This window comes from Oncorhynchus keta, unplaced genomic scaffold (genome assembly GCF_023373465.1).
Source record: "Oncorhynchus keta strain PuntledgeMale-10-30-2019 unplaced genomic scaffold, Oket_V2 Un_contig_7425_pilon_pilon, whole genome shotgun sequence".
Lineage (NCBI taxonomy): Eukaryota > Metazoa > Chordata > Actinopteri > Salmoniformes > Salmonidae > Oncorhynchus > Oncorhynchus keta.
The window spans coordinates 19080-36944 of record NW_026289452.1 but is presented as its reverse complement, the minus strand read 5'-3'; the positions used below and the strand labels follow the sequence as shown (position 1 = coordinate 36944).

The 17865-nt window shown below is 41.2% G+C and overlaps 1 protein-coding gene and 1 pseudogene across 1 annotated transcript; one reads left to right on the top strand and one right to left on the bottom strand.

Annotated features, from left to right (window-relative positions):
• The first annotated feature begins 5236 nt into the window (after nt 1-5236).
• On the top strand, nt 5237-7889 carry LOC118379287 (zymogen granule membrane protein 16-like). Its single transcript, XM_052511743.1, has 4 exons — nt 5237-5260; nt 5406-5458; nt 5735-5903; nt 7018-7889. The coding sequence occupies exons 2-4, from the start codon at nt 5407-5409 to the stop codon at nt 7382-7384; spliced, it is 588 nt and encodes a 195-aa protein (XP_052367703.1). The 5' UTR covers nt 5237-5260; nt 5406; the 3' UTR covers nt 7385-7889.
• Nucleotides 7890-14953: 7064 nt separating this feature from the next.
• Nucleotides 14954-15072, bottom strand: LOC127926318 (uncharacterized; annotated as a pseudogene).
• Between the last annotated feature and the right edge of the window lie 2793 nt (nt 15073-17865).

The following is a 17865-nucleotide window of genomic DNA, read 5'->3' as shown; positions in this document are numbered from 1 at the left end:
GACAGGTAAAACGTGTATGTTATTTCCCCCTAGGGGTGGTTGACCTGACAGGTAAAACGTGTATGTTATTTCCCCCCCTAGGGGTGGTTGACCTGACAGGTAAAACGTGCATGTTATTTCCCCCCTAGGGGTGGTTGACCTGACAGGTAAAACGTGCATGTTATTTCCCCCCTAGGGGTGGTTGACCTGACAGGTAAAACGTGCATGTTATTTCCCCCCTAGGGGTGGTTGACCTGACAGGTAAAACGTACATGTTATTTCCCCCTAGGGGTGGTTGACCTGACAGGTAAAACGTGCATGTTATTTCCCCCCTAGGGGTGGTTGACCTGACAGGTAAAACGTGCATGTTATTTCCCCCCTAGGGGTGGTTGACCTGACAGGTAAAACGTGTATGTTATTTCCCCCTAGGGGTGGTTGACCTGACAGGTAAAACGTGTATGTTATTTCCCCCCTAGGGGTGGTTGACCTGACAGGTAAAACGTGTATGTTATTTCCCCCTAGGGGTGGTTGACCTGACAGGTAAAACGTGTATGTTATTTCCCCCTAGGGGTGGTTGACCTGACAGGTAAAACGTGTATGTTATTTCCCCCCCTAGGGGTGGTTGACCTGACAGGTAAAACGTGTATGTTATTTCCCCTCTAGGGGTGGTTGACCTGACAGGTAAAACGTGTATGTTATTTCCCCCCCTAGGGGTGGTTGACCTGACAGGTAAAACGTGTATGTTATTTCCCCCCCCTAGGGGTGGTTGACCTGACAGGTAAAACGTGTATGTTATTTCCCCCCCCTAGGGGTGGTTGACCTGACAGGTAAAATGTGTATGTTATTTCCCCCTAGGGGTGGTTGACCTGACAGGTAAAACGTGTATGTTATTTCCCCCCTAGGGGTGGTTGACCTGACAGGTAAAACGTGTATGTTATTTCCCCCCCCTAGGGGTGGTTGACCTGACAGGTAAAACGTGTATGTTATTTCCCCCTAGGGGTGGTTGACCTGACAGGTAAAATGCGTGTCTTGTTATTTCCCCCTAGGGGTGGTTGACCTGACAGGTAAACGTGTATGTTATTTCCCCCAGGGGTGGTTGACCTGACAGGTAAAACGTGGATGTTATTTCCCCCTAGGGGTGGTTGACTGACAGGTAAATGAATGTTATTTCCCCCTAGGGGTGGTTGACTCTGACAGGTAAAACGTGTTGTTATTTCCCCCTAGGGGTGGTTGACCACAGGTAAAACGGTTGTTATTTCCCATAACCTGACAGGGGAGGATGACCTGACAGGTAAAACGTGATGTTATTTCCCCCTTAGTGGAATGGTATGTTAAATACAACAAAACGTGTATGTTATTTCATGATTTCCATGTGGTTGACCTGACATTAAATTTGCTCAGTTCCAGCCATTATTTGGTGGTTGACCTGACAGGTAAACTGTGTTCTTTCCCCCTAGGGGTGGTTGACCTGACAGGTAATAACAATACAATTGTGAATAATAATTAAATAATTAAATAATATATTTTCTGCTTTCATCAACTTGTCTTTTTCAGTTAGACTTAGGAGGTATTCTTTGCGACAACCTCTGATGGATTACAGCATTGCAGAAGGTACTTTAGTAAATTATTCTGCACTTTAATCATAATGTGAAGATCTTTGAGAAATGTGTTGATAAAACTAAAATCATGTATACATACATTTTTATTATTAATATAGTAAATATAATGCCCATGTTATTTTAGCCATGAAAGAACCACACTCGTATTCCTCTGTGGTGGTTCAGGGGTGGTGACCTGACAGGGGCAACGTGTATGTTATTTCCTTAGGGTGGTTGACCTGACAGGTAAAACGTGCAAGTTCAAACCCCCTAGCTGACAAGGCATTTAACCCCCTAGGGGTTTAACCCATGTTATTTCCCCCTAGGGGTTATTGACAGGGGTAAGGTAATTTGTTATTTCCCCCTTAGGGGTGGTTGACCTAGTTAAATAAAGTGTAAAATAAAATAAAATAGCTTCCTCCCTGGGGTGGTTGACCACAGTGGTCAGGGGTGTGACCTGGGAGAACATCAACTACTAAAACGTCTATTTACAACAGCAATGCCTGACAGGTCAAACGTGAGTAGACCCCCTACCCATGAACAGGTAAAACTGACTCAGTCCAAGGTAAAACTACACTACCCAACAGACACTGACGACCCAGTCCAACAACACTATTTCCCCCTAGGGGTGGTTGACCCACTGACAGGTAAACACTACCCATGTTACAGACCTGACAGGTAAAACACTATTTCCCCCTAGGGGTGGTTGACCTGACAGGTAAAACGTCCATGTTATTTCCCTACCCAGGACACCACGACCCAGTCCACAGGTAAACAGACACACTCTTTCTATATTTATTGTGAAAATCCTGCTCTGGTTCTGGTTGACCTGACAGGTAAAACGGTCTCCTGTGATTTCCTCCCTTGGGGTGGTTGACCTGAAGGTAAAATGCAGGGGTGGTTGATGATGCCTGACAGGTAAAACGATTTCCATCGGTTGACCTGACAGGTAAAATGTGTCTGGGAACTACAACCCTCTAAAATACATCTACACCTGACAGGTAAAACGTGTTGTTATTTCCTCCAGGGGTGGTTGGCCAGACAGGTAAAAGTCTCCTTATTTCCCAGCCCAGGGGAAATGAGCTGAGACTGATGTTATTTCGGTGTTGAAAATGGTGCCGTTATCACCTCCATTGACCTGACAGCCCAAAACTGTATGTTATTTCCTCCCTAGGTGGTTGACCTGACAGGTAAATACAGCACCTTCTCTTAATTGGAAAAAAAAGTATGTCTTGCTCTTTGGGTTGGTTCCCCAGAAACAGATTAAGCCTAATCCTGGACCAGTTCCGATTAATGGAGATTCTCCATTGAGCATTTCCAAAATAAATATTATAGTGTGATTACATTTTAGGGTATCTGAGGAGTAAATAGAAACCAATTTTGACTTGTTGAAACAAAGTTTAGGGGTAGATTTTCAGATTCCTTTCTCTGCAAGTTGAATGAGTTGATTACTCAAATCGATGGAGCCAATAAGACAGACTTTTTGGGATATAAAGAAGGATTGTATCTAACAAAACGACACTACATATTATAGCTGGGCCCCTTTGGATGACAAATCAGAGGAAGATTTTCAAAAATTAAGTGAATAGTTAATAGTTATGTAAATGTAGGAAACCGGTGCCCGTGGAAAAATATTTTGATGTGGGGCGCCATCCTCAAACAATTGCATGGCATGTTTTCGCTGTCATACCTACTGTAAATTGGACAGTGCAGTTAGATTAACAAGAATTTAAGCTTTCAGCCGATATAACACACTTCTATGTACATAAATGTTTAAAATCCATAATATTCATGATTATTTATTTGAATTGCGCACCCTCCAGTTTCCCCGGAAATTGTCCTGCTTGTGGGACACCTATCCCTAAAGAAGTTTTTAATAAATTTTAATGTTTAGTATTTTCTAAATATGCACACTTTTCTTTTTGAGGTTACGCCTTTGAAGGAGAAGAGTCACATACAGGTCACATGCATTATTGAAGGTTGTATTTACCACAACAAATGAAAAGATGAGTATGTATGATTTTATCAGAATATATTTAATATACAGTACATGAGTTCAGTTTTGTAAGGGAAGCTACCTGTAACGTCGTTCTTCGTTTGTAGAAAGAGAGTCGGACCGAAATGCAGCGTGGTGGTTACTCATGACTTTAATGAAAAAAGCGACACATGAAATAACATTACAAATACAAAAAACAACAAACGGAACGTGAAATCTAATTACAGCCTATCTGGTGAAACTACACAGAGACAGGAACAATCACCCACCAAATACAAAGCGAAACCAGGCTACCTAAATACGGTTCCCCATCAGAGACAACTGAGAACCGCCTCAGGCAGCCAAGCCTATACAACACCCCTAATCAGCCGCAATCCCAATAATACAAAACCCCAATACGAAATACAACAACATAAACCCATGTCACACCCTGGCCTGACCAAATAATTAAAGAAAACACAAAATACTAAGACCAAGGCGTGACACTACCAACTGGTCAAAGACGTCAATTCAACGTCCATTCCACATTGGTTCAACATAATTTCATTGAAATGACGTGGAAACAACGTTGATTCAACCAGTGTGTGCCCAATGGGTAGTTATTGAGATAAATTCATGTTCTTCCCCAACTAAAAGAAAATAGATAACTCAACTTACATACACAAAAGTAGTTAATATAGCAATTTTGATTTATATTGACCTTTATTTTTGATAAATTAAGTCCTACATTATATATTTGTATTAATGTGTTAATTGAACTATCAAATATTATAGATAGGTAGTAACAAGTGCCTCGGGGTATTTCACCTTGTCATCTGTATACAAACTGTTATTTTATCACTTTGTAGCTCCTACTGATATTTATCTGGTTTATCTGCAGAAAAATAAATCAGATTGTTATCCTGTAGTAACATGAACAGGTTGCCAGTGATTTAATGGAGATGTGAGTATTGTAACAGACTGCAGAAAACGACGGAAAATAATGGAGACGGAAAATGTAGAATCTCATCTGCCCCTATAGAATTAAATGGAAAAACATGTTCTGAAACAAATATTCTACAATAAAATACTGTAGGTATTTGAGCAAACCAATGAACTAACCATCCTGTTAATGACCAGATCCACGTGTATTTTTCAGCATGATAATGTTTGAAGGGAAGGAGTTCCTCTTGGTGTAATAAAACAACTGAAGATTGGGAGACTGATTTTGAGCAATTTTCGTACACATTCATACAATTTTGGTACATTATTTTATTTGTTCGGTTGTTCGATTGTATATTTTTTTAATCCCTATTTCAGATCATTAATTTGTTACAAATTCAAAGAACACAATTATTATTTCCTTATAGTACTTCCTTGATACTCCCTCCCAAAGTAGAAAATGTGCACTTGTATTTAATGCATAATACTGGTGTGGGAAATGTTATGAAGTTAATACTCATTATCTCTTGGTTCTTGGGCACAAACATTTTGGCCCTTTTGCCTCTAAATTTAAATTCAATGATCTGACATTATTTTTAATGTGACAGTAGCTTAACACTGCAAGAGTGATTGTAGTAAACAAGAGGAGCTTCAACTTTTTAGAGCTGTTTTATAACATTTCACATTCAAGAATGGTTTGTTGTTTGTTACATCACAATTCAAAAGGTTATTTTATTTTCCCTCCTAGGAAACACTGACCTGACATGTAAAATGACTTATTTGTTTTGACAAACTTCTATGAAAAACATTATTAACTATATTTTTCAAGTTTTACCATTTAAAGTGTTACGGAGTGAGAGTGAAATTGACTGAAATTAAAGGTCTTAAGTGTTGATGCCTCACTTTTGCAGAATGTTCTTAATCCTGGTTGTCACAGTGTTCTTGGCTGGCTGCTTGGCTTTGCGTGAGTTATAAAAATACAATTCTGAATTATAATGATAAAATAATAGCTTTTGTGCTTTCACCAATTTGTCGTTTTCAGTTAGACTTAGGAGTTATTCTTTGAGACAAAAGCTGATGGATTAAATCATTGCAGAATGTGCTTTAGATAATTCATCTGCACTTTATTCATAATGTAAAGATCTTTCAGAAATGTGTTGGTAAAATTAAAATGTTGTATAAATAAAGATGTATTATTAATATAGTAAATATAGTAAACATATTGGCCATGTTATTTTAGCCATCAAAGACCCGTACTCGTATTCCTCTGCGGTGGGTCAGGGAGGTGGCACCCCATTTGCTTCCTACGGTGAGGGACGCATCACGGGAGTCAGAGTGTGGGAGACCAACAACAACTACTACTACTACTACTACTACTACAACTACAACAGCAACAACTACATCAGTGGGTGAGCAGACCCTAACCCATGAACAGACACCACTGACTCAGTCCAACTACACTACCAAACAGACACCACTGACTCAGTCCAACTACACTACCCAACACACACTACTGACTCAGTCCAACTACACTACCAAACAGACACCACTGACTCAGTCCAACTACACTACCAAACAGACACCACTGACTCAGTCCAACTACACTATCCAACAAACACCACTGACTCAGTCCAACTACACTACCCAACAAACACCACTGACTCAGTCCAACTACACTATCCAACAAACACCACTGACTCAGTCCAACTACACTACCCAACAAACACCACTGACTCAGTCCAACTACACTACCCAACAAACACCACTGACTCAGTCCAACTACACTACCAAACAGACACCACTGACTCAGTCCAACTACACTACCAAACAGACACCAATGACTCAGTCCAACTACACTACCCAACAAACACCACTGACTCAGTCCAACTACACTACCAAACAGACACCACTGACTCAGTCCAACTACACTACCCAACAAACACCACTGACTCAGCCCAACTACACTGCACAACAGACACCACTGACTCAGTACAACTACACTACCAAACAGACACCACTGACTCAGTCCAACTACACTACCAAACAGACACCACTGACTCAGTCCAACTACACTACCAAACAGACACCACTGACTCAGTCCAACTACACTACCAAACACACACTACTGACTCAGTCCAACTACACTACCAAACACACACTACTGACTCAGTACAACTACACTACCCAATAGAGACCACTGACTCAGTACAACTACACCACCCAACATACTTTCATTCTTTCTTTCTTTCTTTCTTTCTTTCTTTCTTTCTTTCTTTCTTTCTTTCTTTCTTTCTTTCTTTCTTTCTTTCTTTCTTTCTTTCTTTCTTTATGTATTTATGTATTTATGTATTTATTTATTTGTTGTGTTTATTACATATTCAGTACATGACCAAACTATATCGTATCTAACCCAGAGTACAATGTAAAATGTAATTCCTTGATATTCTCTGACGCTACCTGCTGTCTCGGTTTGAATGTGCCTTATCAAAACACAACCAACGTGAAAAGCTTCCTCTGTTTTAGGTTCCAGCTGAGATACGGTAGCAACTGGTCTCCTGTGTTTGGTGGTGAAGGGGGCTTAAAGCAGGAGATGGAGCTGTTTAATGATGAGGCCATCGTTGAGGTGTCTGGGAAATACAACCCAGCAGACTACATCTGCTACCTGGTGTTAACCACCAACATGGGGCGCACTCTGTCAACCGGCCTGCCCAACCAAATCTCCTTCAACTTCTACCCAACCAACATGGGCAATGAGCTGAGGATCCTCAGCGGTCGCTTCAACGGTGCCGGAATCACCTCCATCGGAGCCCACTGGGGATTGGTGGACACGGAAGGGGCTGGAAACAGTACTCTGCAAACAGCACTGGAAACAGTAACTCCTATTTTTTAGGGGGAAAAAAGCATGTCTTGCTCTTTGGGATGGTATTCCGGATACAGATTAAGCCTTGTCCTGGACTAGTTACTTTCAATGGAGATTCTCCATTCAACATGCTTTTTAGTCCAGGAGTAAACTTAATCTGGGTCCAGGAAACTGACCTTATATGTTGGACGGATGTTTGACATAGACACTGACAGAACTGTTTTGTATTTCACTATCTAATGGATGCTTCATGAGAATTTAAACTGAATGAATTTTAAAACAGTCCTGTCAGCTTGGGTCACAGACCACATGCGTTGTTTTCACATTTTATCACAATAAAGGAAAGAATCATATGGGATTTAAAGGATGAATTATATCTTTGATTAATGGAACAATCTAATATTATGGGGAGATAATAGTGTTTCAGGATGTTTCACCTTCACTATTTTATACACACTACATTTGTTATTTGTTGTTCCTTTTCTGCTACATCTGCTTCTGGACATTTGAATAAAAAGCATATCTTTAATCATTATATTTCATTGTATTCCTTTTGATAAGCATATACATACAGTAGTGACCAGAAGCTACGATAAACTAATCTGTCATCTTAACAAACCCTACCTCAATGGTGTCAATAAGGAACTACATTTATAACAGCAAGACCGTTAAAACGCCTATTCAATAGTAATGAAGGGAAAAATGGATAGTTACATATCGGGATATTATTTTCCACGATATATCATGTCGTATCGCATCAACAATATCAAACTATTATGTTTGTGTTAGTTGGTTGTCCCTGCACCAAAACTCTTATTTTTCTTCGTAGACTGTTTTCCTTCACATTTTCATTTTAAATAGAAGCACATTTTTGGGGGCAATTTTACTTCCATTATTTTCTCATGATTTCTAGTCTCTCTGCCACAGACATATAGTGAGCAATGTTTGGAACATCGAATCACAATAAATAACAGTATATAACCACAATAAGTGTAGAATCATGAGAATCATAATACATATCATATCAACACCATATAATTGTTATATTATGGGGCTGCATAGTGTTTTAGTTAAAGATAAAGTCTGAGATTTGGGAAGCTGTTCAATGTACAGCTGTATACCAAAACAAGTGGTGGGGAGGGACACCACTTTGTTACGAATCACAGACTGTGTGGATGGTCAAGATTAGACAGTATTATAGATGGGGTTTATACAGTTTATGGATGGTCTAGATTAGACAGTTTGATAGATGGGGTTTATACAGTATATGGATGGTCTAGATTAGACAGTTTGATAGATGGGGTTTATACAGTATATGGATGGTCTAGATTAGACAGTTTGATAGATGGGGTTTATACAGTATATGGATGGTCTATAGATTTTAGACAGTTTGGATGGTCTAGATTAGGGTTTTATAGATGGGGTTTATACAGTATATGGATGGTCTAGATTAGACAGTTTGATAGATGGGGTTTATACAGTATATGGATGGTCTAGATTAGACAGTATTGATAGATGGGATAGTTTTATACAGTATATGGATGGTCTAGATTAGACAGTTTGATAGATGGGGTTTATACAGTATTGATGGATGGTCTAGATTAGACAGTTTGATAGATGGGGTTTATACAGTATATGGATGGTCTAGATTAGACAGTTTGATAGATGGGGTTTATACAGTATATGGATGGTCTAGATTAGACAGTTTGATAGATGGGGTTTATACAGTATATGGATGGTCTAGATTAGACAGTTTGATAGATGGGGTTTATACAGTATATGGATGGTCTAGATTAGACAGTTTGATAGATGGGGTTTATACAGTATATCAAATCAAATCAAATCAAATTTTATTTGTCACATACACATGGTTAGCAGATGTTAATGCGAGTGTAGCGAAATGCTTGTGCTTCTAGTTCCGACAATGCAGTGATAACCAACAAGTAATCTAACTAACAATTCCATAACTACTGTCTTATACACAGTGTAAGGGGATAAAGAATATGTACATAAGGATATATGAATGAGTGATGGTACAGAGCAGCATAGGCAAGATACAGTAGATGGTGTCGAGTACAGTATATACATATGAGATGGGTATGTAAACAAAGTGGCATAGTTAAAGTGGCTAGTGATACATGTATTACATAAGGATGCAGTCGATGATATAGAGTACAGTATATACGTATGCATATGAGATGAATAATGTAGGGTAAGTAACATTATATAAGGTAGCATTGTTTAAAGTGGCTATTGATATATTTAGATCATTTCCCATCAATTCCCATTATTAAAGTGGCTGGAGTTGGGTCAGTGTCAATGACAGTGTGTTGGCAGCAGCCACTCAATGTTAGTGGTGGCTGTTTAACAGTCTGATGGCCTTGAGATAGAAGCTGTTTTTCAGTCTCTCGGTCCCAGCTTTGATGCACCTGTACTGACCTCGCCTTCTGGATGATAGCGGGGTGAACAGGCAGTGGCTCGGGTGGTTGTTGTCCTTGATGATCTTTATGGCCTTCCTGTAACATCGGGTGGTGTAGGTGTCCTGGAGGGCAGGTAGTTTGCCCCCGGTGATGCGTTGTGCAGACCTCACTACCCTCTGGAGAGCCTTACGGTTGAGGGCGGAGCAGTTGCCGTACCAGGCGGTGATACAGCCCGCCAGGATGCTCTCGATTGTGCATCTGTAGAAGTTTGTGAGTGCTTTTGGTGACAAGCCGAATTTCTTCAGCCTCCTGAGGTTGAAGAGGCGCTGCTGCGCCTTCTTCACGATGCTGTCTGTGTGAGTGGACCAATTCAGTTTGTCTGTCATGTGTATGCCGAGGAACTTAAAACTTGCTACCCTCTCCACTACTGTTCCATCGATGTGGATAGGGAGGTGTTCCATCTGCTGTTTCCTGAAGTCCACAATCATCTCCTTAGTTTTGTTGACGTTGAGTGTGAGGTTATTTTCCTGACACCACACTCCGAGGGCCCTCACCTCCTCCCTGTAGGCCGTCTCGTCGTTGTTGGTAATCAAGCCTACCACTGTTGTGTCGTCCGCAAACTTGATGATTGAGATGGTCTATATGGATGGTCTAGATTAGACAGTTTGATAGATGGGGTTTATACAGTATATGGATGGTCTAGATTAGACAGTTTGATAGATGGGGTTTATACAGTATATGGATGGTCTAGATTAGACAGTTTGATAGATGGGGTTTATACAGTATATGGATGGCATTGTGGTGTCATGACAACAACCTCTCCCTCAAAGTCAGCAAAACAAAGGAGTTGATTGTTAAGTTCAGGAAGCAGAGGTGGGAACATGCCCCGATCCACATCAACCGGACTGCAGTAGAGAGAGTCACTAGTTTTAAGTTCCTCACCATCCACATCACTGAGGACATGTCATGGACCAACGCGTCGCTGCTCCTTCCATCTTCAATATCAAAGAACCGCTTTTGGATCCTGGTCCTCTGAATTAAGAACAACTCTAATCAATGGAAGGTGGAAAACTCTAATCAATGGAAAGTGGAAAAAATAGCCATGGTCTTTCCTGAGTAGGCAACAAGACTTCTGCGGAACTCTGTGAATTTGTGAAACAACTAGTTTTTGTTTATTTTAGATATTAATGTCTATGACCTGTCTGAATGTTATTCTGTCGTCATATAACAAAGCCTACTGTATGTAGGCAAAGTCAATGAGTTGAGAGTGGTTGCATAAAGAGGAACTTATTTTTGATGGTAGGGAAATCGGCCTGCCAAAAAGTATAGCCTTTTCATGCCCGTATGGTTGGTAATGTTTTGCATAGGGTGCTGTATTTCAGAGGACCCGAACAGGAGTAATCTACAGCCAAAGACTGAAGAGAGACCAAGCCAGTAGAATGCTGATTGTAGTTTTGAAACTGAGGTAAAAGTTCAGTAACTGCAGTCGGCTGTGTTATTTCGGATGCAATAATTGCTGCATACTGCTCTTATACTGCATTCTAACTGCAGTTAAACTGCACTCTGACTGCAATATTTTTTCACAAGGGCAATGACAGCAGGTGGAGTCTCACTTCTAAAGGAGTGCATAATGCAGGTTAGCTGTGGATTATTAATTTGCTAAACTGTAGTCGCACCCTTGCTCAAACAGATACTGTACAGTGTGTGTTTAGGTCAAACAAAACAGTGTGTGTTCAGTTAAACACTTTCTAGTTGGGGAGCACGTGATGCCGCGAAGCTGAGCAGACGTTGACAAACCGAGCTCTTCAAAGTTATTCTATTTTTACCTAAATAACAACTTTGAAACAATATTCTAACATCGGCTGATAAATTGTCAAGTACTTACCTTCCCAAAGAGCCATGGACCTCCGACCAAGAGGCAAGAAGGACGACCAAAATGTTGTTGATTCCCAAAATAACGATAACGCTACAGCTAGCAAGATTAGCATTAGCCCTCATAACTCAGACGACAGTTCCAGACTGTTGCTCTCAGCAGCCTCTTGCGAGCCTGCCGACATGCTGGCTACTCTCCTCCGGGAAATTCAGGATGATAACAGAGGTCTTTCTCTGAAAATTGATAAGAAATCGGCTGAACTCCATTCTTCCATTGACGACCTGAAATCCTCCATGAATGATCTCCTTTTGAGAATGACTGAGGCAGAGTTGCGCATTAGCACAGTTGAAGATACCATCGCTAGACACGACCAGGTCTTGATACAACTGCAAAAGGACAATGCCTACCTCCTCAAAAACAAGGTAGATCAGATGGAGAACCAGAGTAGACGTAGTAATATCCGTGTGGTGGGATTGAAAGAAGACAGCGAGGGCCGTGACCCGGTCCGTTTCTTCACTCAATGGATCCCGGAGGTCCTAGGCATAATCCACTTCATCAAGCCGCTGGAAATCGAACACGCCCACAGAACATCAGCGCCGAAACCCCGGCCAGATGAGCCCCCACGAGCCGTCCTGATCAGGTTCCTCCGTTTCCAAGACAGAGAGAAGATACTGCAACTCGCAAGAGCCAAAGGGGACATCACCATCGATGGAAAGAGGGTCAGCCTTTTCCCAGAAATGAGCGCGGATCTCGCAAGACGCCGCAAGCAGTTCAGACCTGCCGCCAAAGCACTGAAGGAGAAGAACATCACCGGCTACCTCATCCACCCTGCGTGGATGAAAGTTCAGTACAAAGGCCGAAGCCATCTCTTCAACACACCGGGAGAAGTGCACACTTTTCTCAAAGAACTGAGCAACGTCTGAACTAGGACAGTCTCTCTGGGGGATAAAATTCAGTTTGTTTGTTTTCTCTTATCCGGATTGAACTGCTGGTATCTCTCGGTCACTATAATTGATTTGTACATTTTCAACTAACCGTATCTTCCCGGGGTGAGTTCTATTACATTTACAGGAGAGTATATTTTTGTTTAGTCCATATCTAATGGGCGAAGCAATAAGTGGGTTTAGGCCCACTGCTTTCCCCCTCATTTATGTTAATCTTCCGAAAAGAGACTCAAGCATCCCGTGGGCAGTAAATATTCAGCCATAAATATCTATTCACGTTTGTTTTCAATTTAGAGAGCTCGCAGGTTTTAGTTTACGCCAAGGTTTAGCTAGTAAGAGCAAGATGGAAAGCGAGCAGCAACGTATCTCTACAAGTGTATTCATGTTTGATTGTTGGGATTGTTGTTCTAGTCTGACAATCGGGGTGGGTGGGATTTTTATTATTTTTTTCTTCCTTTTTTCTATGTTTATTGTTTCCTTCCTAAAGAGACACACAGGTCACTTTTGTGCTCAAACCAAAGTTGAAACATTTCCTAATTATCTGCATATGATAGATTTCTATTCAGTTACATATTTGAAACCCAACCTATGCTTAATCCACTAAAATATGTCACATTCAACGTAAAAGGTCTTAACAGCCCGATTAAAAGGAAAAGAGTCTATACATACCTTAAGAAATTAAAGGCTGACATTGTGTTTTTACAAGAAACACATCTTACAGCCAGTAAACACAAGAAATTGAAGAGAGAATGGGTAGGACAAGTTTTTGCATCCTCTTTTAACTCCAAAGCAAGAGGAACTCTGGGATTTTCAATAGGCTTGACATTCTGAATAGTCCCGTCATGTTGTACTTCCTCCATTATAGGCTCTTTGCATGATCCTTGCCACACTCAGCTTTCTGTAAATCCATCTGAGCTCTCCCACATCTCGCATCTTCTCCCTCCCCTTCATGCATCCCACTGATCCCCTCCATATCATTCTCCTCTCCCAACTCACTTTCCCCCACACACTCTTCCTCATCTACTGAGGCTAACTCATTCATTATCTCAATCTCTTCACTCACTCTTTCACCACATATACAGTTAAATGATTCATATTCCTCACATCTCCTTCTTCTCTCAGGACACTCCCGTGCATAATGCCCATGCTCCATACATTTGTAACACCTAAATTCAGGGCAATCACGTACTACATGACCAGGCTGAATACAAAGCCTACACACTTTCACCTGCCTGTCATGTATAACCCTGAAATATTCAGCCCCCTCCAGAGTCTCAAACTTCGTCGAATATGGCAACGATTGGACATTGTTTGTAAATCGTACCTTACAAAAACGCGTACCGTCTGCAATTTCCGTTCCAGGCCACATTCTCCTCTTGATTGTAGACACTGCTGTGACTCCCCATCCAGTCAATTTATTTATTATATCCTCATCCGAGATATATGTCGGTAAATTCAGAAAAGACACCACCAGTTCATCATGTGACAAATCCTTCGCCATTACACACAAGTCTTTATTTTAAATCCATCCATAAGTCTCTCCCTCCCTTTTGCATGACTCATTGTTATCTCATATTTATTCTTCGTTTTAAAACGACACCCCACCACCAAACCGCATACCTCCTTGATCCCCCGTAGAAGCTCCATCATCGTTATCTAGTCCTCCCCAATGATCTCCACCACCACTGTTAAACTTCTTTCAAACACCCGGGGAACAGCCCGTTGCTCATCCATCTTTTCTCCTGCAGCACCTCTGTCAGTCTTCATTTCCCCTTTCGAATTCTTCCCAGTAGTCGAAGCCATATCGTCCACTCTTCGGTCCGAATCAGAAACCAATCTCCTACATTCATGCTTCTTTACAAGTCTGTTTGGTCTTTCAAACTTCCTTTAAGGAAATGAAAAAAAACCTTTCCCCTAACAGCGCAAGCTGCTAGGGGAAAATTCTTCAATAAGAATTGTTTAACAAAAATCACCAACCAAAAAACAAAAAGATTTACTTCAAAACAGCAAACAATGTATTTCTCCAACTCAACAACCAACTCCCTCCAAACACTTCCTCAATCCCAAAAAATGGGCGTACTCAGGCCGGTGTGGTCGTAAGCGAGAAACTATCTCTTGGTGCACTATATAAAGTCAAAGTGAGTGTGATTACCAGCTGTTGCATTTTCATCATTTAGATAAGCATCTTTGTGTCACTCAAAAAGTGGAAGAAATTGCATATACTGTAGCCATAATTTGTAGCACAGATTGTTGGATGAAATACAAACTAACCTTGCTTACTTATTTCAAAGCGAGGGCACATATTTCAGCCTTGTGGGAAGAAACGGACAAAGAGTTGAAATTCCACAAGGCAGTGACAAAAAGCTTACAGCACCTGGTATTCCCAGGCAGTCTCCCATCCAAGTACTAACCAGGCCCGACACTGCTTAGCTTCCGAGATCAGACGACATCAGGCGTACTCAGGCCGGTATAGTCGTAAGCGAGAAACTATCTCTTGGTCTCTTGGTGCACTATTTGCTAAGTAGACACATCCCCTTCTGCGTCAACAACACCATCTCTGATCCCTCTGGCAGGTTTGTTTTGGTGCAGGGGCATATGTTTTCAGAGTCTTGGACCCTATTGAATATTTATGCTCCCAACTTCGATGATCATATGTTTATTCAGAATGTCTTCCTTCAGGTTGCTCAAGCACCACCAGGATGGCTACTGGTTAGAGGAGATTTTAATTTTTGCTTAGATACAGTTCTTGATAGGTCTTCTGATAAACCCTCACTTCTTACCAAAGCCGGCAAGCTCACCATGTCATTCATGAAAGATCTCAATTTACTAGACATCTGGAGACAGTTGCACCCACAGGATAGGGACTACTCTTTTTATTCACACCCACACAAGACACACACACGCATAGATAACTTTTTACTTTCGACACAACTGTTTCATAGAGTGTTAGATGTTGAGTATCTCCCCAGATTGCTTAGTGACCATTCTCCTCTGGTATTATCAATCTCCATTCCTACCAAGGTAAATGGAGCATATAGATGGAGACTAAATTCTACACTCCGAAAGCAACCTGAATTTTGTGCATTCATCAAAGAGCAGATCAATATTTTTACTTTGACAAACAAACCCTCTGCTCCTGACAGCTTCATTCTTTGGGACACATTGAAGGCCTATCTGAGGGGACAGATTATTTCCTGTACTAAAGGGCTGAAGAAAAAACACGGTGCGGAACTGAGTGCCCTTGAATCTGAAATCTCCGAGCTAGAGAAAACCTACCAAAAAGGCCCGACTAAAGATCTATACAGGCTTTTGGTAAATAAAAAACTTAAATATAATATTCTGAACACATATCAAGCTGAGAGGGCCATCACTAAATCAAAACAGCGTTATTATGAGCTTGGAGAGAAAGCTCATAAAGTATTGGCATGGCAACTGAAAGCAGAGGAAAGTAAGAGGACAATTAATGCCATAGAAACTCTCACTAAAGAGATATCTTTCGAGCCTACTGAAATTAGTAATACTTTTAAGAAATACTATGAAGACCTCTACACTTCCCATTCAAGCGATGATCTATCAGAGATCGACTCCTTTCTCTCCTCTCTCAACCTCCCATGCTTGTCAGGGGAAGACAGCGAGCGCCTGAGTGAACACTTCTCAGTTCCTGAATTGTTGGAGGCCATTAAATCCTTACCTTCTAATAAATCTCCTGGGGAGGATGGCTTCCCTCCAGAGTTCTATAAAGAATTTAGGGAGCTGTTGGTCCCCTACCTTATGGAGGTACTTAAAAAAGCCAGAGAAGACAACTGCTTTCCAGAGTCCTTCTCTCAAGCAGTGATTACTGTAATCCACAAGAAAGGGAAAACACCGCTAAAGTGCGCCTCCTATAGACCAATCTCTCTCCTTAACACAGATTGTAAACTGGTCACCAAGATGCTATCTAAGAGACTGGAGTTATGTCTTCCCCTGTTGGTCAACCCAGATCAGACTGGCTTCATAATTAATAGATTGTCCTCCAATAATCTCAGAAGATTCTTTGATATAATTCACCTTGCTAACAAAAACAAAATACCTAGTGTCGCAGTCTCCCTCGACGCTGAAAAGGCCTTTGATAGGGTTGAATGGCCATACCTCTTTCGCATCTTGGAAAAGTTCGGTTTAGGTACCGTGTTTGTAAATTTGATAAAATCACTCTCCTAAAGCTAGGATTGCTACCAATGGGATGACTTCCTCCTCTTTCCCTCTTTATAGGGGGAACAGACAAGGTTGCCCAATTAGCCCCCACCTCTTTGCCCTCGCCATCGAACCGTTGGCTGAGGCTATTAGAACGTGCCCTGACATACATGGCTTTGAGGTGGGCCCCCATACCCATAAATTATCACTCTTTGCGGATGACCTTATCTTATTTCTAACAAACCCAGAACACTCCCTCTCTCACTTGCAGATCCTACTACAGTGTTATAGTTATTTCTCTGGATATAAGGTCAATCTTGATAAAAGCGAAATCTTACCGTTTTCCGTCTTTGACCATCATACCATCAAGCACAAGTTTCCTTTTAGATGGTCGCTTATGGGCATCACATATCTGGGCATAATGGTGGATGGTAATCTGAACAACCTCTATAAACTCAATCTGGCCAGTTTGTTGCAAAAGGTGGAGGTTGACCTTTGTAAATGGATGGACTTACCTCTCACTCTACTGGGTAGAATCAATGTAATTAAAATGAATGTCCTGCCCAGGTTTCTATATCTGTTTCAATCTCTCCCTATCCCTGTTCGCGCAGCATTTTTTCCTCTCTCAACAAGATGACCAGACGGTTTATCTGGCACGGCAAAACCCCTAGGGTTGGCTGGATAAACTGACCCTTGATTACAGTCAAGGGGGCTTAAACCTCGCCAATTTTAGAATGTACTACTGGGCTGCACAGTCTAGGTTTCTGGCTCAGAGGTTTGACAATGGTCCCTCTCCCTCATGGTTGAACATTCCTTTCCCCTAAAACCCCTTTATGGAACAATAGATTGATCCCTATGTTTTTCCAGAATAGTAACTTTAGACCATGGTCTGATAAGGGGATCACTCTTCTGGAACATTGTTACGGGGAGGGAGTTCTTATGTCTTTTGATCAGCTGAAACAGAAATACCACTTGCCTAACAGGGACTTCTTTAGCTACCTACAACTACGAAACTTTATTATGGTGACTCTCAAGCGACAATGGAACCTACCTAAGATGTCACCTATTGAACAACTCTGCCACGCAGACCAACCACTGTTCAAG